Below are 17,049 nucleotides of genomic sequence, written 5' to 3'. Positions count from 1 at the left end.
CATTATTTTCCAATTGTACAAAATGTATCCAAAGAAATGTGTGCACACATCACACGTGCACACAACACGGTGCAGAGTATAAATTGACTCATCAAGAATATGGTGCAAAACTTAGAAAAAGAAACACAATGTCCCTGCACATATAAAAATAAATTAATACTTTGTGTGTCCAGTCACTGTTAAACCTTTTGTGTCGGTCCTAAAAATCCACACACACACCCACCCACCCACACACACACACACCCACCCAAATTGAGGCTTTATTGGCTTTCCTTCACACCAGCACAGCTAATCACAATCACTTATGTACAACGGCCAATGAGAAAGGTTTATGTACACTTAACGAGGTAAAAACTGTGCCACTGAACACCCCCCCCCCCTTCCCCGCCATGACACCCTTCCTCCCTCCTACAAAGAGCAATACACAACCCCCCCCCCCCCCATCAGCAAGTAGCTTTTAGCTTTGAAAAACACAACACGGAGTAGAAGTTATTAAACGGTTCACAGCGAGACTTGACTGTACGAGGGAAAATAAAAATACAAAAAATAAAAACTTTACACAGTAGTACAAAACGATGTCCAGTTTCAACACCAGCGGGCTTTTAAAATATATCTTCTTATGCCCGTTACACAAAATCTCCTAATAAATAAAAAGCACAACACAAAGTTGGCTTCGATATTAGAGAAAGCAGCAGAAAATTATTTCCTGGTGTTATTAAAGACACCGCACGTCCAGCCTGACGTTACAAAGTCTATTCGTAATCTGTTGCCTTGGCAACGCAGCTTAATTACCAGTAGCGTTGTGAAAAATCTGGCTGAGTGACAGGGACACAGGTAAAAGGAAACAAATCCGCCCCCCCACCCCTCCCTGCCTGCCTGCCTGCCTGCCTGCCTGCCTGCCTTGGCCTCAGGCACTTGGGTTTGGACCCTGATTGGCCAGTCGTGGTCGTGGGGCTCTATCAGCGGCCGCTGCTGTCGGCCTTGTAGGTCCTGATAGGCTGGTCCTGCTGGAGAGGTAGGTGCAGCAGGACCAGCCTATCAGGAAGATGAAATGATACGACTTCCACGCGCCGACACCCAACTGCATAATATCTAACCCCGTGAGTCTGTGCCGTGTGGATCGATACGTTCATCTGAACATTCACCATTTTTATTTCACAGTTCCTGAGTGAGCCGCCTGCATCTGGCCCAGAGAAGAGACAGTCGGAAGCAAGGCTTCTGCGGTGACCACGTGAGCCTCGGCTCACTGACGTTAACGGCTCTGCACAAACAGTGAAAGACGGGAGGACACAGGCAACAGCGAGAACATGTGGGAGGTTTTCACAAGCCTCTCACCCAATATTCCCCTCGGGATCGCTGCGAGACAGATGCCAAACATACATCTGCTACCGTTAAGTCCTGTGGTGGGCTGTGGTAGTTCCTTTTTTCTCTTTTTTTTTTTTACACACACACATGTATTTCAGTGATTTTCTTTTCTCCTCGTTTCGTTTTTAGTTCGTTGTGTGCTAGCTCGTGAGTTGAGGCCCCTGAGAGTGAGACGGCAGAGAGACCAGGCCAAGATGGTTGCCAGTGTGGAGGATGGAGAAGCAGAGAGGAAATAGGGAGACAAAGGAAAACAGACGAAATGTTGCACAAAAATAACCTCAAACATGACACAGCAAAAATATAAAAAAAGTAATGTGACGAGATTGAAGGAAAAACAATATGAAGAGAAACTCAGTTTCTAAAGGCTGAGCTGTTTGTTAACTCTTCTGTGGAGAGAAGAGATCAGACACACCATGTGCTTATTTAACCAAACACTAAGTTGCTACCAGTAAATGAACCAGTGAAATGAAAATCATCATCCCAAATATGACAATAAGAACCTGAAGCTGCACTAAAGCTTAAAAAAAGGAGATAAAATCTAAAATGGGATGGACATAAATAGTACAAATGAAGACAAAATCTTAAGACTGTAACCTGAAATCAGTTCAATCAAAAATAAAACCTGACTAAAGTCCACTACTGAGAGCTGGTGACTGGTTTTCATCGCTGAACCACAAAGTTGACCAACAGGCCGATCTCCTGAAGACTCTGCATATTTATTAACAAAAAAAAAAAGACAAAACAAAAACAGAACCTCGACAACCGAGACACAGAGGGCATCTGCCGTCATGTCTTCTCTTGCCCCGCGACGCCCACGGCCTTCTCGGCCAGCCGCGGCTTCTGAGCCCCCGAGGCGTGCGTGTCACCGTGTGCGTGCTGCATCGCCAGGAAGGGGTTGGCGGTGATGGTGCCCTGGCCCTGGCCGCTGGGCAGCAGGTTGCCGATGGGCAGCTGAGGGCAGGAGAGCGGGATGGAGGGAATCTGGGCAGAGGAGGAGAGGGATTGCAGCTGCTGGAGGTCCTGCTGCTGCTGCATCAGTTGGTAGAAAAACACCTGCTGCTGCTCCTGGGGGAGGCAGGGAGGGAGGGAGGGAGGAGAGAGCAAAGGGAGGGGAGAGAGAGCATGGAAGAAAGCCAGAGGAAAAAAAGTATAACGTGAATGTTTTAGGGAAAAAAGGGAAAATGAGAGGAAAATATAGAAGAGAACAATGGGTGATGGGAAAGTGGGGTGAGCAGGGGAGAAAAAAAACAAAAAAAAAGTTAATGAGCTTGGTGATTTAGGCTTATGTCCAATGGGAAATTGTTGGTCAGTGTCGTTGAGTGTCTTTAACGGGGTGAGAGTGGTGATGGCAGAGAGTTGTAAGCCTGCCAGTGCACGCGTGTGTCGTACCGCTGACGGGTGTGAGGACAGCAGCTGCTGGAGCTGATGCTGCTGCAGGAGTCTGTGCTGCTCAGACAGCAGGCCGAGCCGCGCGGCGCTGACGACACAAAGACACAACTCGCAGTGAGCACAATACGCTGTAACCCACTACACATCAACAGGTCAGGGAGACACCCCCCCCCCCCCCCCTTCAGCTCAAGGCCGGGCCGCTGAAGGACGAGTATTCATCAGAATGAATGAACCGACTCTCTGCTCACCTGCTCTTACTAGACGTTGAGCTGCAAGAATCCGACGCGCATGCAAAAAGGGAACAAACAAAAAGAGAGGACGCGATGAAGCTCACACTCAAACATCTCGCGGCGGTAGCGGCCTTGTCGGGGTGGCTGATGCGTCAGCGCGGGCAACGACGCTATGATCAACTTGAGAGCCGCTGCAGCACTACTGAGCATCGCTCTGCACTTGCGCCTGTTGTCGCGTTTAATTGTCTTCTCATGCCTTCCTGTTTATTAACCAATGTTTTGCAATAAAAAGCCGCCTGCGGACGTACCCGTTGTTAACGGTCAACGTGGCGCCCGTAGCCGCCCCCGTGGCGTGTGCGTGGGGGCCGGCGGCGCCCGGCGGCGTCTGGATCACGCCGTTCAGCGCCCCGACGATTCCCGCCATGCCCAGTGCGCTGCCCGCGCCCAGAGCCCCCATCAGCCCCGCCACCCCGCCCAGCCGGCCGGGGCCGGCTCCCGCGGCGGCGACCCCGTTCAGCAGCGGCGGGCTCTGGGAGACGGAGGGAGGGGTGGAGAGAGACGAGGTGGAGCCACTGCTGCTGTGGCCACCACACGACGCGCCGTCCTGAGAGAGAGGAATGTAATTAATCACCCATGTTTTAACCGATCGCTGGACTCCATATCGTTTGCCGTGTAATGACGGGTAAAAGCGGGACTCATCCTCACGGATGCAAACTTCTGATGCTCATTTTACCGAAGCTGACTTCATTTTTCAGTTATTACATCGATGATGTGTCTGTAGTGCTTGACTTTGTGGTTATATGAACAGATTGAAAGGGACTGCTGGATGTTTGTTTACCTGAGCTGCCACTGGGAAAGAAGAGTCAGTGGCTCCCAAATGGCCTCCTTTCATATCTGCAACACAAATTCAGCTGATTATTGTTAAAGTCAGAAAACAAAAAATATATTCTATTTTGTAGGGTGTTTGATTAAATATGAAACACAAAAAGGTTTTAGGATCATATTTGCTCAATGAACTGATGGATGAACTAACTAACTTGTGTGTGTGTGTGTACACGTACCGGAGGAGGTCATGCTTGAGGTGAAAGGCACCGATAGCTGAGCACTGAGAAGCTGCAGTCTCTCTTTCTTCATGGTCAGAGTCTTAATCTGCTCCTCCAGCCTCCGGTTCTCCTCCTGCAGCTGGTGGAGAGACTTCAACATGCCCACCACTGCAGAGACAGAGAGAGACATGAAGGGGGACAAAACAGATTGATCAGAAAATTCCAGGGTTGCACTTTGTGAGTCACGGTGCCTCGACTTTCTGACGCCATTTTTACTTTTTAAGGCTGAGCATCCACACTACTTTGTTCAAATAACCAGTAACTGAGAGACAGAGGTGGGTCAGAGGTCACGATCAGCTGCAGAACAAGGACAACTCTGTGAGCAGGGACAGGAGCTGGACAATTTGCCCACACAGCAACGTAAACCCTCCAGATGAAGGACGACCTCTTCAACAACTAGGCCCCATTCCCCGTTTTAGCATTTTAGATCCCTGCTACGATCTTCAGAGGGGAAGATCACCTACACCAACAGCAGATAAAGTGAAGGTAAAAATGTGATGGATCAGTTGATAGGAAGAGAGAAAGAAAGCAAAGTGAGGAAGGAGGAAATAAGTTGGATATTAGAACAATACTTTTCTGGTTTGGTCAGAAATGTGCAACAAGTACCAGAAGAATGGTATTCAAATAGTATTCTATGTATGTTTTTCTTATGTTTTGCTGGCTTTGTTGTTGAAATGAGCTATACAAATAAACTTACTTAATGCATCAACTCTACATTAAAAATACCTCAAATGATGTGTGTGTGTGTGTGTGTTCTCACCATCTCCCTGCGCTCCCTGCTGCAGCAGGAAGCTCTGCCCTTCGTTCCACTGCCTCTCCAGGAGCTGTTCAATGCTGGTGGCCACCGGGGGCAACGCCTCCCCGCCGCCTCCCCCCGCCCCTAGCAACCCAAGCCCCGGCCCCGGCAACGACCCCGAGGAGTCATAGCGGATCTGCAGGCCGCCAATGGGAGAGCTGAAGGAAGAGAGAGAGAGAGCGAGAGCGAGAGCGAGAGAGAGAGAGAGAGAGAGAGATAGAGATAGAGAGGTCAATGGGGAGATTAACGACCCAACATAAACGTCAGACAAACATAGACACTGCTGGCTATAAAACTACATCAATTTGTTGTTACAGTCGCCTGTAATGAAAAGGGGCCAGGCTTTCTGTCTGAGTGTGTGAGGACGAGGGGGGGGGGGAAGATATGCAAGAGCGAAAGACAGACAGAGGGAAGTGGACTGTCTTGATGCGATAAATCGGTGTGTGTGCGTATGCGTGTGTGTGTGTGTGTGTGTGTGTGTGTGTGTGCGTGTGCGTGTGCGTGTGTGTGTGTGTGTGTGAACGGCAAGACAATCTGTTGAGTGTGAACGAGGGGGAATGAGGGACAGCAGGAGCGAGTAGAGGGGACGCGAGGAGCTTTATGTGGAAGGGGAAGAAACGGAAAGTAAAGGCAAGATTATTTCCACCTTTTAATCACACTGCAAACTTAGATACACCCACATTTTGAGTGTAAATGTCACAGTCTAATTCCTGTGAAATGGCAGCGATATTTATATTGAGACACTTAATTGTTCCACAACATATTACGTAAGGTATTCAAAATGTCATCCTCTCTGACACCTATGTTTTCTGTAACAATATTTTCTTTTTAAATGAAATGCAACGCCTTCACACGAACACAAATTTTCCTAAACACAAGAGGCGAAATATTACAGGTGAAGTGTAAGAAAATAAAGGACTAGTATTATGTTTATTGGAACCAACCTCGTCAAGTGAAACTATCCATCCCATAAAGTGGAAACAAGTAAAAATGGATTTGTATCATCAATATTCCCATCCTGAGAGATCCATTGAAATACTTCCAAATGAAGGAGATGCAGAAAATCATCAGACTGTCCTTCCATGAGTGATTAAAGAAAAAAAAAAGGTGAAAAGAAAATTCTAACTGGAGTTGAAGGATGGTTACCCCCTTCAAAAACACAAGTTATCGTTGGCGGAGAGAGCGAAAATTGCCTGTAGGGGCGAGAGCGAAAGGGAGATTGTGCACGTGTGTGTGTGTGTGTGTGTGTGAGGAATCAGAGGAAGAGAGAGTAGACGAGGGGCCAGAGGAGGGAAAAGCAGAGAGGGGGGATGGTTGAAGGGGGTGGGGGGCAGTGAGGAATGTAAATGGCGACGGATGGGTGGGGGAAGTGGGGGGGGGGTATCTGTGTGTGTGTGTGTGCACACTCACCGCGGGGTGGTCTTGGGAGAAGCTCTTATGGAGAAGCCCTGAGATCCGACGCCGCCGTCTCCCACCTCCTGATCTACACACGCACACACACACACACACACACACACATAATTTTAAATTTAGGACTAAGCCCAAGAGAAGGCAGCTTTAGCTAAAAACACTTAATATGTAAAAACACAGGTCGGCCTTTTTTAGCTAACTTCTCTTTAACACCTGACCAACAGGAAGGAAGCCCGAGCTCTTCTGGTTTTATTCTGGACGGCGATCGGCGGCCTGGTTAACTGCGCTTCCTGCACCCAGCTTCTACTCAGTGAAACGGTGTTCATTTATCTCCCGGTTATTGCTGTCAGATAACGGGTCATTCGATTGTGCCGTATAAATGTTCGCTGCTCATTGGCGCTCTTTCACAATCCCGAATGACATTTTAAAATCAGTGCTCCCCGGGGGGCTTTTTAACATCTCAAACATATTATAGAGTGTAGTTTTATGAGCTTTCTGGATTCTAAGAGAAGTTCTTCTGAACAGGACTTTGACATGTAACATGTAATTTAATACGATTGGATTTCCTTATGCTCTATATCTGGAATTAGGGTTGTCAGTTCATTCACAAATCGCATATATACACATTTATATATTATATATATATATATACTCCTTATAGTCCAAGCTTTGTAACGCAAGTCGAGGTCTAACGGAGGACTCGCGCTACACAAGTACCCAAAAGCGCTATTGTCCTCGTCCCCAATAAAACTCTTAGGTGTTTTTTTCTTTCTTCTGGAGACTAAATGTTTGGAACGACAAAACTAAAAGAGACAAACATTAATTCTTTTGAGTGTAATCTTTCACCCGGCAGCCTTCATTCAAACTGCGTGTGCGTTTCTCCCTCCACGTTGTCCGAGGGTCTCTGCCTCCTCCCTCTGGGCCCCGGGCCAGGCGCTTCTTTTCATTTTCCCTCAGTGAGAGTAATGAATCACACATGCGCGCGCGCACACACGCACATACACACTTTTGCATTTACACACGCACACAAACTCCCCTCTACTTAAGGCGGCTTTTACCCTCGCCGGGTCGCCGCTCTAGTCCCTCGATCGCCCTTCTTCTCCAAGTCCTTTCTCTCCTAACGCCTTCCATCCTGGCAGCTCCCCACCAGACACTCGAGGAGCAAAGAGAAGCGCGCTGCCAAAGCAAACAGCCTCCACGCACACAAACACACGCACACCTTGCACGTTTGTGCTCACATGACCCTTACTACAACTTCCCGCTCACACGTGCTGTACGCCGCCGTGTGCACACAACGTCACAGTGGGGAGTGAGGGGCAGCGTGAGGTGCAGTGAGTCTACCGATCTATCGGTCAATAATCTGGAATATGTATCGAAATTTTTGCTGGTTTTTTACCATTTTATAGTCACCGGAATTAGTTTGGCTGCTTTTCTTGAGCTGCCAATGGACTACGAGTGCATTCCTGTGTGAATCCCTGTGCTGCAACAAATGAGCCCAGACTCCTTGAATACATCAATTTCTTTGGCTCATGGACGTTTTACTATTAGATAAGACGTGTGAAGAGGGATGCAGGTGGCATTCCACATAATTAATAAAAAATTCTGCTTTTCATCTAATCAAACTAAACACATGTATCTGATGGGGAATCAAATGGGGTTTTTCTGTTTCTAAAAAAAAAAAAAAAAGAGTGACACTTTTTTCCCCAGGAATTACACAAAGCTCGCTTTTGTAGACACAGAGCCTGCCTAGTCTCAATCCGTTGCGCATGCACGTTCATGCACCCCTGTGCCCCCCCCGTCATTCAGCCTGATTAGTGAGTTGACCCGCGGGTCAGGGTGGATCTGGCTCTGATGACTGCTGACCGGCAGCAGGAACTACCTACCTTCCTCCTCCTCCTCCTCCTTCTTCCTTAACTCTCTCTCCTCTTCTCCCGTCTCTACTCTTTCTTCTCTTCTCCCTGTTCAACCAGATGTCTCGCATCAGGAAGCGGCTACTCTGATTACTAAAGCCCCGTCTCACTCCCTCATCAGCCCCTCTGCACCGGGCACGCGAGAAACCATTGGAGGGCAGCTACCGGCTTTCTCCCCTCCTCCCGTCACACCGCTGCCTGTTCTCCTCTTTTACGTCGGCTCCAGCTAAGAGCAGAGTTTGAAAATACACATACATTATATACACACACACACACACATACATATGTATGTATTTGTTAGCTCGACAGAGGACGGATAACCGGGGGAAACAATCCCGGCGTGTAACTGGAGCTGAGTGGGAGGAGCTTGAAGATATCCTGAGTGCTGACCTTTGACCTCTCTGTTGGACTGAGGGGGAGTGACCTATCCATTATCGCACACGCACACATACACACACACACACACACAGTACCTGCTGGTGAGGCCTCGGACTGGGCGATGAGTGCCGCCATGGCCGAGTTGGGATTCAGCCGGTTGCCGAACATGTGGGAGGGGGCCAGGTTGAAGACGGAGGCTGGCAGACCGCTCACCTGTAGGCAGAGAGAAGCCATGTTTTCACTGGGATAGAAATTGTAGTTTTGCATCACTTAGAAGGCAGTTTTTTAATGATTTCATTATTATTTTTGGTGGATTTGTGGCTTTATTGAAAAATGTATAGTTTAGAGATGGACAGAAAACAAGGGAGGAGTGAGAAATATGCAATTAAAGTGCTTTGATAAAATTGCAGATTATCAATATGGAATTAAAATGTATTTTAATTTGATTTCAAAACTACAATTTGATTATTTCAATGAATTGGTATTTTAAATATTTACTAATAATATTATGCAATTATTTTTCTTGAATAATCAATTATAGAGTGCATGTGTAGCATTTACAAATTCCCCACGCCCAATGTTGCAAAACACAAATTATTAAAATTAAATAATGATAGACACAGATTTTCTTTGTAAACAAATGTAGTCCAGAGACCAGAGTTTGGGTGTTTATGCTTGAGAGAAGACTCTAACCATTAACTGATACAAAACACACTTCATTTCCATTGTTTTAACATCACATAGGTATTCCAAAAATCAGTCATTCATCAAAAGCAGCAAAGCATTATTTTCTCTGATGAGTGAGGAACTTTTGTTAGTAAACTGATATTTAAATCTCCGGTTTCATAGTAACAGGTGTTTGTTGTGTGTCTATTCTACAGTGCAGATAAGCTGTGACTTTTCACTTTATTTCTATTATCTTCATGCAAAGCATGCTGTTGAACACACAATGGAGCCTGCATTTAATTTCAACCTCAGTTCTTGAATCAATGGTGAGAATTGGAAGGATCTGATATTCACTATTTTATCAGCTTTGTCATAAAAAATCCATTTTAAAAATCATTTCATGTCATTGAAATTTATTTAAATGACAAAAATAAAAGATTTCATCTGGATTTGAAAATACCACGGAAAGAGAACCTGGATATATTATGACTCCACGGCTCATTATTCTGTTACCGACACACACACACACACACACGGGGGCTCGGAGTGCGTCGACAGCACACTGACATGCTGACAAAGTGTTCCTGATGCAGAGTTTAATCCAATTAAGGCGTTTCCCAAATAAGGAGCGTGGAGTGAAGGGTGGGGCGAGAACGCGAGGGCGGGGCATCCGGATGGGAATCGCGTCATCCAAAACAACAAAATGGCTGACTGTCTTCTGCAACCCGAAGAATGTGACACCAAAAAAAACTTTTTCACTCACCGGAAGTTATTCTTTCAAAATTAGTTTGGAGCTTCGGAGTTTTTACGGCCACGTCGACTGGACTAAAAGTTATTATTTTATAGTAAGAAATTGGGACAGAGCTTAAATATTCTGGTTCCACACACATTTGAGCAATTTGGAAAAACTATAAATCAAGAGTATTTTTTCAAATGAGCAGAAAACCAAATACCTACAAAATTAATTAACTAAATAATAAAAAGGGTAAAAAACAAACTAAGCAGTGTGCACAGGTAAATCCTGTATTGTGTCCAATCCATTTACAGACTTTAGTGCAAACACTAGAGAGCTTTAATCTCCTTTTATGAACTCATGGAATTGGTATGTCTAAAATAATAGAAATCTGGAAGACATCCTGGAAACTCCCATCACGGTCAGATATGAAAATCAAAGTTAAAACCAGGTCCTCTCATCCATTCTTTCACAGCCCTCCCCCCCTCCTCAGTGCCATAACCCGGCCCCCTTCACCATCAACATTCATATTTCATTCATTTTATTCAAAGTCGCTCTCTCACTCCCTTTCACTGTCCTGGGCTGATGGCCAAAAACGGTAAGCTGAAAGCCGACTAGAAATAGCAAATGGTCACACACGCACACGCACATGCAGGTCTGTCTAGTTGCATAATTTGTGCAGACTTGACTTGGGAGGGTGTGTCCAGATGCGTGCATTACAAAGCAGTGACAAGGAGGAGAAAAAATATGTTTAAGTCTCTCTCACAGCTACACTCAACTGCACACCGGAGTAATATCCTGCGCTTCCCCTGGCCTCTCGTCCGCTATAACATGTGCCAAGTAGAGAGGAGCGGGGCAAAACGAAGGCCAGGCCATCCAATTCAAGGCAAGAGTGAAACCCCCCCCCCCCCTACACACACACACTCGCCACAATCCCTCCATCTCTACTATGGTGCTTGTCAGATGTCATTACATCACAGGACAACGGAGGGAGAAAAAGAGAAATGGAAGGGGACAGAGAGAAGAGGATGTGTGTGAGAAGGGGAGAGAGAGAGAGAGAGAGAGAGAGAGAGAGAGAGAGAGAGAGAGAGAGAGAGAGAGAGAGAGAGAGAGAGAGAGAGAGAGAGAGAGAGAGAGAGAGAGAGAGAGAGAGAGAGAGAGAGAGAGAGAGAGAGAGAGAGAGAGAGAGAGAGAGAGATGGTAAGTGGACGTGGGAGAAAAATGAGTTGGGTGGACAGAGACAGAGCTTGGTCTTTGGGGAGGTTTTGAAAGGATGGACACCAGGGTCAGTGATTACAGATGAGTTCTTCTTTTCTTTTGGGGAGATGCGACAGCGATTACTGGAGGGGGGGCGAGCTGATTAAATTAGAATCTCTGCCCTTACTTTGGCATATATTTAAGCCAATGGGGGACAGACACACAAACTATTAACACTCAGGATAAGCAAAGCAATGTATTTTGATCAGAAAAAACTGCTTAACTGTTACATCAATGGCCGAGGATCAAATTGGAATGTTAAACACTCATTTGATTTATTTTGTAATTTAACTAAATTCTGCAGGGGAGTAAAATATGTTCCAATGACATGTTTAGGGAAAAAATATAAAAAGACCATTTTTTGTTAGTGTGAATAAACTTGTAAGCCCTTTCCACAGGTGCACCATATAATATCAGCAACTCAATTAACTTGCTGAGGAAACACAATCCATACAAGGCCAGGACACAAACAATTCACACCCAATTAACAAGCCGCGGATTCATAATAGTGCTGAGAGACGTGGTTGGAAAGACCTTTAATTAGAGTGCTTTGGCTTATTTGTGTTCCCACAGTTTATCTGCACCTCAGCTCAAAGCTACAAGGGATGTGAATTGATAAACGTGGAGGTTGTAGAGAGAGATTGTGTGTGTGTGTGTGTGTGTGTGTAAGAAATAGAGAAAGAGTGTGTTTAATGAGCATGCATCTTCGTGTGTGCGCGTGCACGGAGGGCATTAAGAGTTTATAGCACAGTTCAAGTGTTGGGACTCACGTGTGCAGAGGCGGTGCTGGTGAGGGGTGCGGTGGCAGTGAATGGAGAGGGGGGAGGGGCTAGTGAAGGTGTGGTCTGCTGTTGCTGGGACAACTCGGAGCCGGCTCCGCCAGCGGCGACCACTCCCGCCCCCGTCGAGGACCCGTCGGCACCCGAGAAAACACCTGAGGAGGCATCAGAGACAACGGGAGTTAACAGTGTCAAGACTTCATCTAAATATTGCCATTAAACAATGATTTGGAGCAAAGTGGTTTGAAAGGAACTGTATTTATTATGAAAGTGTGTGATTTAGTAAAAACACCAGTGTAAATAATTAAATCCATTTCCCTTCAGCCAATTCAGTTTGAGGTTCCGGGGTTTGTTGGTGTTGGCTAGAAATAATTAAAACATGGCTGGTGGATAAATCATTTACTAAAAATTTAACTTTTGAACAAATTACAGATCTGACCGAATCAATGCATGATTAATAAAATCAACAAACAGAATGCATAATTAAGTATGTGGGCCTGAGTATGCGGTCAGATATTTTGGTTTCTTTGCGATTGTAAAAACTCAAACAAGTATAATAAACTTAGCATAGATTGGGTGTATATACACACACACACACACACACACACAAAAATCTGACAACTCCAATACGCTTTTACAAATTAAGACAATGCTTCCTCTCCATGTGTATTATTTGTACTAAATCAGACAATTTCATTCAGCTCATGGAAAATCCTGATCATATCCATTTTCACACACACACACACACACACACACACACACACACACACACACACACACACACACACACACACACCGGTACTGATTCTCTTATCTCTTTGCTCTCTCTCTCTCTCCCCCTCCCTCTCACACACCCCTGTGCTCGCCCACTAACCAGGGATAAGCCCTGCCCCTGCCCCCTTTGACCCCGGCAGAGGAGGGGGAGGGGGGCATCGGGTGGGGGGGAGACAGGACGGGGCCCCTCAGCCCCACAAAAGCTTGAATGGCTCAGGGCAGCACACATTCACTTGGGGAACAAGAGATCTTTGTGCCAGGAGGGGAGTGGTGGAGGGTGAGGGAGGGAGGGGGGGAGAGAGAGAGAGAGAGTGTGATAGGAACACTGGATGAACCTACATACTATTTATAACGCTTTGTAGTATGCACCAGAAAAAAATTGATACCCAAAGCAGGGCAGCCGTGACTCTGGGGCACGAACTCCTGCAGGATTTCTAGCAGTCGGATTAGAGGCCAAACCAACGTTTTATCAGAGTTTAGCTCATTGATGAAACCAGGAGGGAGGGGGGGGGGGCAAAACAGAACCAGTAATATAAATTAGTTCATATTGATTTTATAATGTGAGACTATTGAAGTTTTTCGATATGTGAACGCCGCTTGTAAATCACAGCCAGGAATGTTGGAATTAAAAACAACAAAATGGCGTATTTAGATTAGCAAAGAAAAAAAATAACTTATTTTCCTCTTTCTTTTTAGAGAACGAAGCAAAGGAGAAATTTTCATTTGAACTATTCTGTTTACAATCAAAACAATCATTTTTTTATTTTGTTACTTTTCGGGTGAAAAATCTTTCCAACTCATGTAAATATTTGTTTCAAACAAATTAAATAAACAGACGAAAAAATAGAGGCGACAATCGGGCTGCTTTTTATAGATGGTGAGAAACTGCTATTGTGCAAATGTATTATTGTACTCATTTAGCCTTCTACGCGGGTGAGAACATTTTCAAATATTACAAAAAATAATATTTGAATTGCCGATTTTGAAGGGAATAAAGAGAATAAAATAAAATGTTGACACACACAAGAATGGAAAACATGAACCTATAAAGCTGCTGTCTGACCTCAGTGTTGCTTTTCCCTTCTTGACAAAACTTTTGTCAGGTTTAAAAATGTCCACCTCGGTCAGTTCAAGCTGGTATCACCTGCACACGAAATCTATGTTGCCCATGTAGGCGGGATTAACACTAATCTAAAAACCTGTGTGTGTGTGTGTAGGTATCACAATGTGTTTGTGAATTTGCCAAACAGCCAAATTCAATTGTGTATTTTACTATGAAGAGTTTGGGACTCAAACTGAACTACTGTATCTTCAACAGAAAATATGTTATTCAATTTATTCAGGAAGAAGAACCATATTGTAATATTCATGAAATCACTGCCACTTTTAAAAGGTTTCCTTCAAATTGCCAGATGTGTTGTTTAAGGTTGTCTACATAACGGCTGTGTGTGTGTGTGTGTGTGTGTTATCAGAAGCTGTTTACAGTGTCAACAGTCTTAAATACACACTTAAATATACTAATGGTAAAATATATACACATATATATGAAAATAAATGTTTAAATAATAATTCCAAAAACAGTCAAAAGTACTGCTTTGAAAATGTCCGTGACAACAATGCATTTTTAAAGTGAAATCACTTTAAAATTTTGCTGGTTTTCACAACTTCCCCCTCACATATTTTAAGGTTAGACCAATTTGCTGATAATGACCATTTCACAAAAAAATAAATAAACAATATAAACAAACAAAAACAATCTTAAATATGAATGAGCAAATAAATATACAAATAACGAGCGATACGCGTCTTATGCTCTCTCGTCTCTTATTATTCTTTTACACACACACACACACACACACACAGGTCTGAATAAATTCATGTCCATCCAACAGCTTTCCTCCCCCACACAGAGCCCACCATCGCCCGTCCCATTGGTGACCCCCCCTGCAGTCAAACATTAACCTAACCAAAATCTAACCCCCTGCCTCCGCCCAACCTCCACACATATCTATCAGGCTAACTATCCATCCGTCAGCATGCCGTGTCAGCCGACAGAATGGAGGGGGGGTTAAACGCTAAAAACCTCCCCATCACTGCCCTGTATTAACTTCCAGCTAAATATTTACAGTATGAAGAAGAACACACGGTTCTCAGACGCACACACAATGCACAGCCATACATGAGCGCCACAGCTGTAGGGACACGCGCACGCCCCAAGCACTGAAAGTGGAATACACTAAAAGCATCCTGAAACGGCTCCAATAAGTATCCCCACCAACTCATTGAAAAGGTCCACTAAACACACCTTTCAAAGTGTCACTGAACGAGAATATTTACTCGATTCATTTGATGTTTTGCAAAAATATAATCATTTAAGTAAAGCCTGATTTCAAACTGCTTCCCTCGCTTAGGTTTAATAACGTGTAACATGTTTCCTCACAGTAACAGTACACACACACATATAAACGATATATATGATTTTATAAAATGGCTGGCATAAAGGTAAGATGGACCTATACAAGAACTTTATCTCCTCAAAGCAGACACAGGCTATAAGATAAATGTTTAGATCACCATCAGTGTATTGTTGCACTTCTTAGCAACCACAACATTTGTTACTGCTATGAGGGGGAAAAAAACAGCATTACCACTGATTCATTAATTCTACGGACGCTACAGAGTGGTCCGTCTTATATCTATTAAAGCTTTTCAAGGTTAAGGACAAACAATTTGCCCACATGAAATAAAAACATGCAACATGCTCTGTAAGAGACAAAAAAAACAATCCAGGTCAACATTGGTAAATATTTTAAAGAACAGGTACATATTGGTAATTTGTATTGGATCTGCTGATTCCATGATGTATATGACCTTGATCGGAGAATCAATTTACTAAATTTTAATTTATAATAAAAAGCATGTACACATTGATTAGGGGACACCCTCCAGCGCACAAAGCAACAACAGGTGAGGCAAAGATCGATGGAAGGAGCAGAACGCAGGTAATAGACAGCACCCGGGAGGCAGAGGGGAGAAACAAAAAAGGGTGGCAATTGTGGAAGAAAGGAGAGATGTGGGCTGTGTGTTGGCTGAGCGGAGCCATTTCCATCAGTAGAGGGGAACTCCAAAGCATAAAGACAGTTGCCAAGCAACAGAACACGATGAAAGAAACACAGAGACCACTTCCGCGTGTGTGAGCAAACAGCACGGAGCCCGGACTCTGGCTTCCACGCACACAAGGAACCGATAACAAAAGGTGTGTCAAACCCCCTCGTTTGAGGTGGGAATGTTACATGGCTGCACTGACGCAAACCACAAACATCCTTCTGCTCCACACATCAGCATTTAGGGGTGCGGGAGAAGAAGAGAACGACGACTGCTGCGGCCCCCATGTCACACGGGAGCCACCTCCCCTTCCGGTCCTTGTGATGACGCATCGGGCCACAACAGGACAACTTCCACTGAATAATTTCCCTATTCACGCTGCCAAACAGCAGGTCAAAACGCCATAATGCTGCTCACGCTGACGGAGAGATGGACCTGTGAGACAAAGGATTGTTGTGTTTGGTGTGGTCCGCTAGTTATTCTCACCTGGCCCAGCGGCTGTGGAGCTGCTGCTCTGCAGACTCCCATTCCTGTGGTTCTGTATCCCACTGCTGACACCCATGACGCCGAGCCCCCTCTCTCCTCCTCCTGCTGCTCCCAACCCCACTCCTAAGCCACTGCTGGACACCATGCCCGGCCGGCCTGTGAGCATCGACGAGGAGGAGGAGGATGGGGAGGCGGTGGAGGAGGTGGCGGCGGCGGCGGTGGTGTTAGCCGTCGAGGAGGAGGGGAGCGTCAGCGAGGGAGCCGGCTCGGAAGCTTTCACGTCCGTGGTGAAGCAAGGTCCAAATCTGTTGCGCCAGTTGCCCTTCTTCTTCTTCTTCACCCCATCGTCCCCTCCTCCTCCTCCTCCCGCCGCGGCTCCTCCGATCCCCGGCAGCGAGCTGGAGGGTTGTGGCCGCTTGTAGCCGGCGGGCCCAACCAGGCTCGTCGTCTCGGTGGCCGTGTGACTGTGGGAGTTCTCGTACAGCTTCCCGCCCACTGAAACAACAAGAAAAGCAGAAGTGAACGTTTTGGCGTAAAGCCTGCGGCCTCTCTGTGCTTTTCTGTAGCCTGCTGGTCATCCAAGAGGGGAAAGCACAGCCTGGGTCATCGGTTCTCTTGTAAAACAGGGCCCTAACCAACTCGTTATTCATTAATCTACTTATTCCACT

General features: G+C 45.6%; 1 protein-coding gene across 4 annotated transcripts in view; it reads right to left on the bottom strand.

The window, feature by feature from the left end:
* Positions 1-415: 415 nt before the first annotated feature.
* The window catches only part of mllt10 (MLLT10 histone lysine methyltransferase DOT1L cofactor), a 36,117-nt gene continuing 19,483 nt past the window's right edge, over positions 416-17,049 (bottom strand). The window contains exons 10-20 of one of the 4 annotated variants that reach the window (XM_037455677.2): positions 16,382-16,876; positions 12,008-12,171; positions 8,677-8,794; positions 6,294-6,366; positions 4,848-5,041; positions 4,046-4,195; positions 3,823-3,878; positions 3,293-3,588; positions 3,003-3,023; positions 2,755-2,842; positions 416-2,430 (exon numbers count right to left, since the gene is read on the bottom strand). In XM_037455677.2, the coding sequence (XP_037311574.2) occupies positions 2,152-2,430; positions 2,755-2,842; positions 3,003-3,023; positions 3,293-3,588; positions 3,823-3,878; positions 4,046-4,195; positions 4,848-5,041; positions 6,294-6,366; positions 8,677-8,794; positions 12,008-12,171; positions 16,382-16,876 (1,934 nt within the window). In that variant the 3' untranslated portion in view covers positions 416-2,151. The remainder of the gene's footprint in view (positions 2,431-2,754; positions 2,843-3,002; positions 3,024-3,292; positions 3,589-3,822; positions 3,879-4,045; positions 4,196-4,847; positions 5,042-6,293; positions 6,367-8,676; positions 8,795-12,007; positions 12,172-16,381; positions 16,877-17,049) is intronic. The other 3 variants (XM_037455678.2, XM_037455679.2, XM_037455680.2) reach the window with 3 other exon arrangements.

The sequence above is a fragment of the Pungitius pungitius genome, chromosome 19 (assembly GCF_949316345.1).
Source record: "Pungitius pungitius chromosome 19, fPunPun2.1, whole genome shotgun sequence".
Lineage (NCBI taxonomy): Eukaryota > Metazoa > Chordata > Actinopteri > Perciformes > Gasterosteidae > Pungitius > Pungitius pungitius.
The sequence above is the reverse complement of the archived record's forward strand: the minus strand, read 5'-3'. Positions and strand labels throughout refer to the sequence as shown.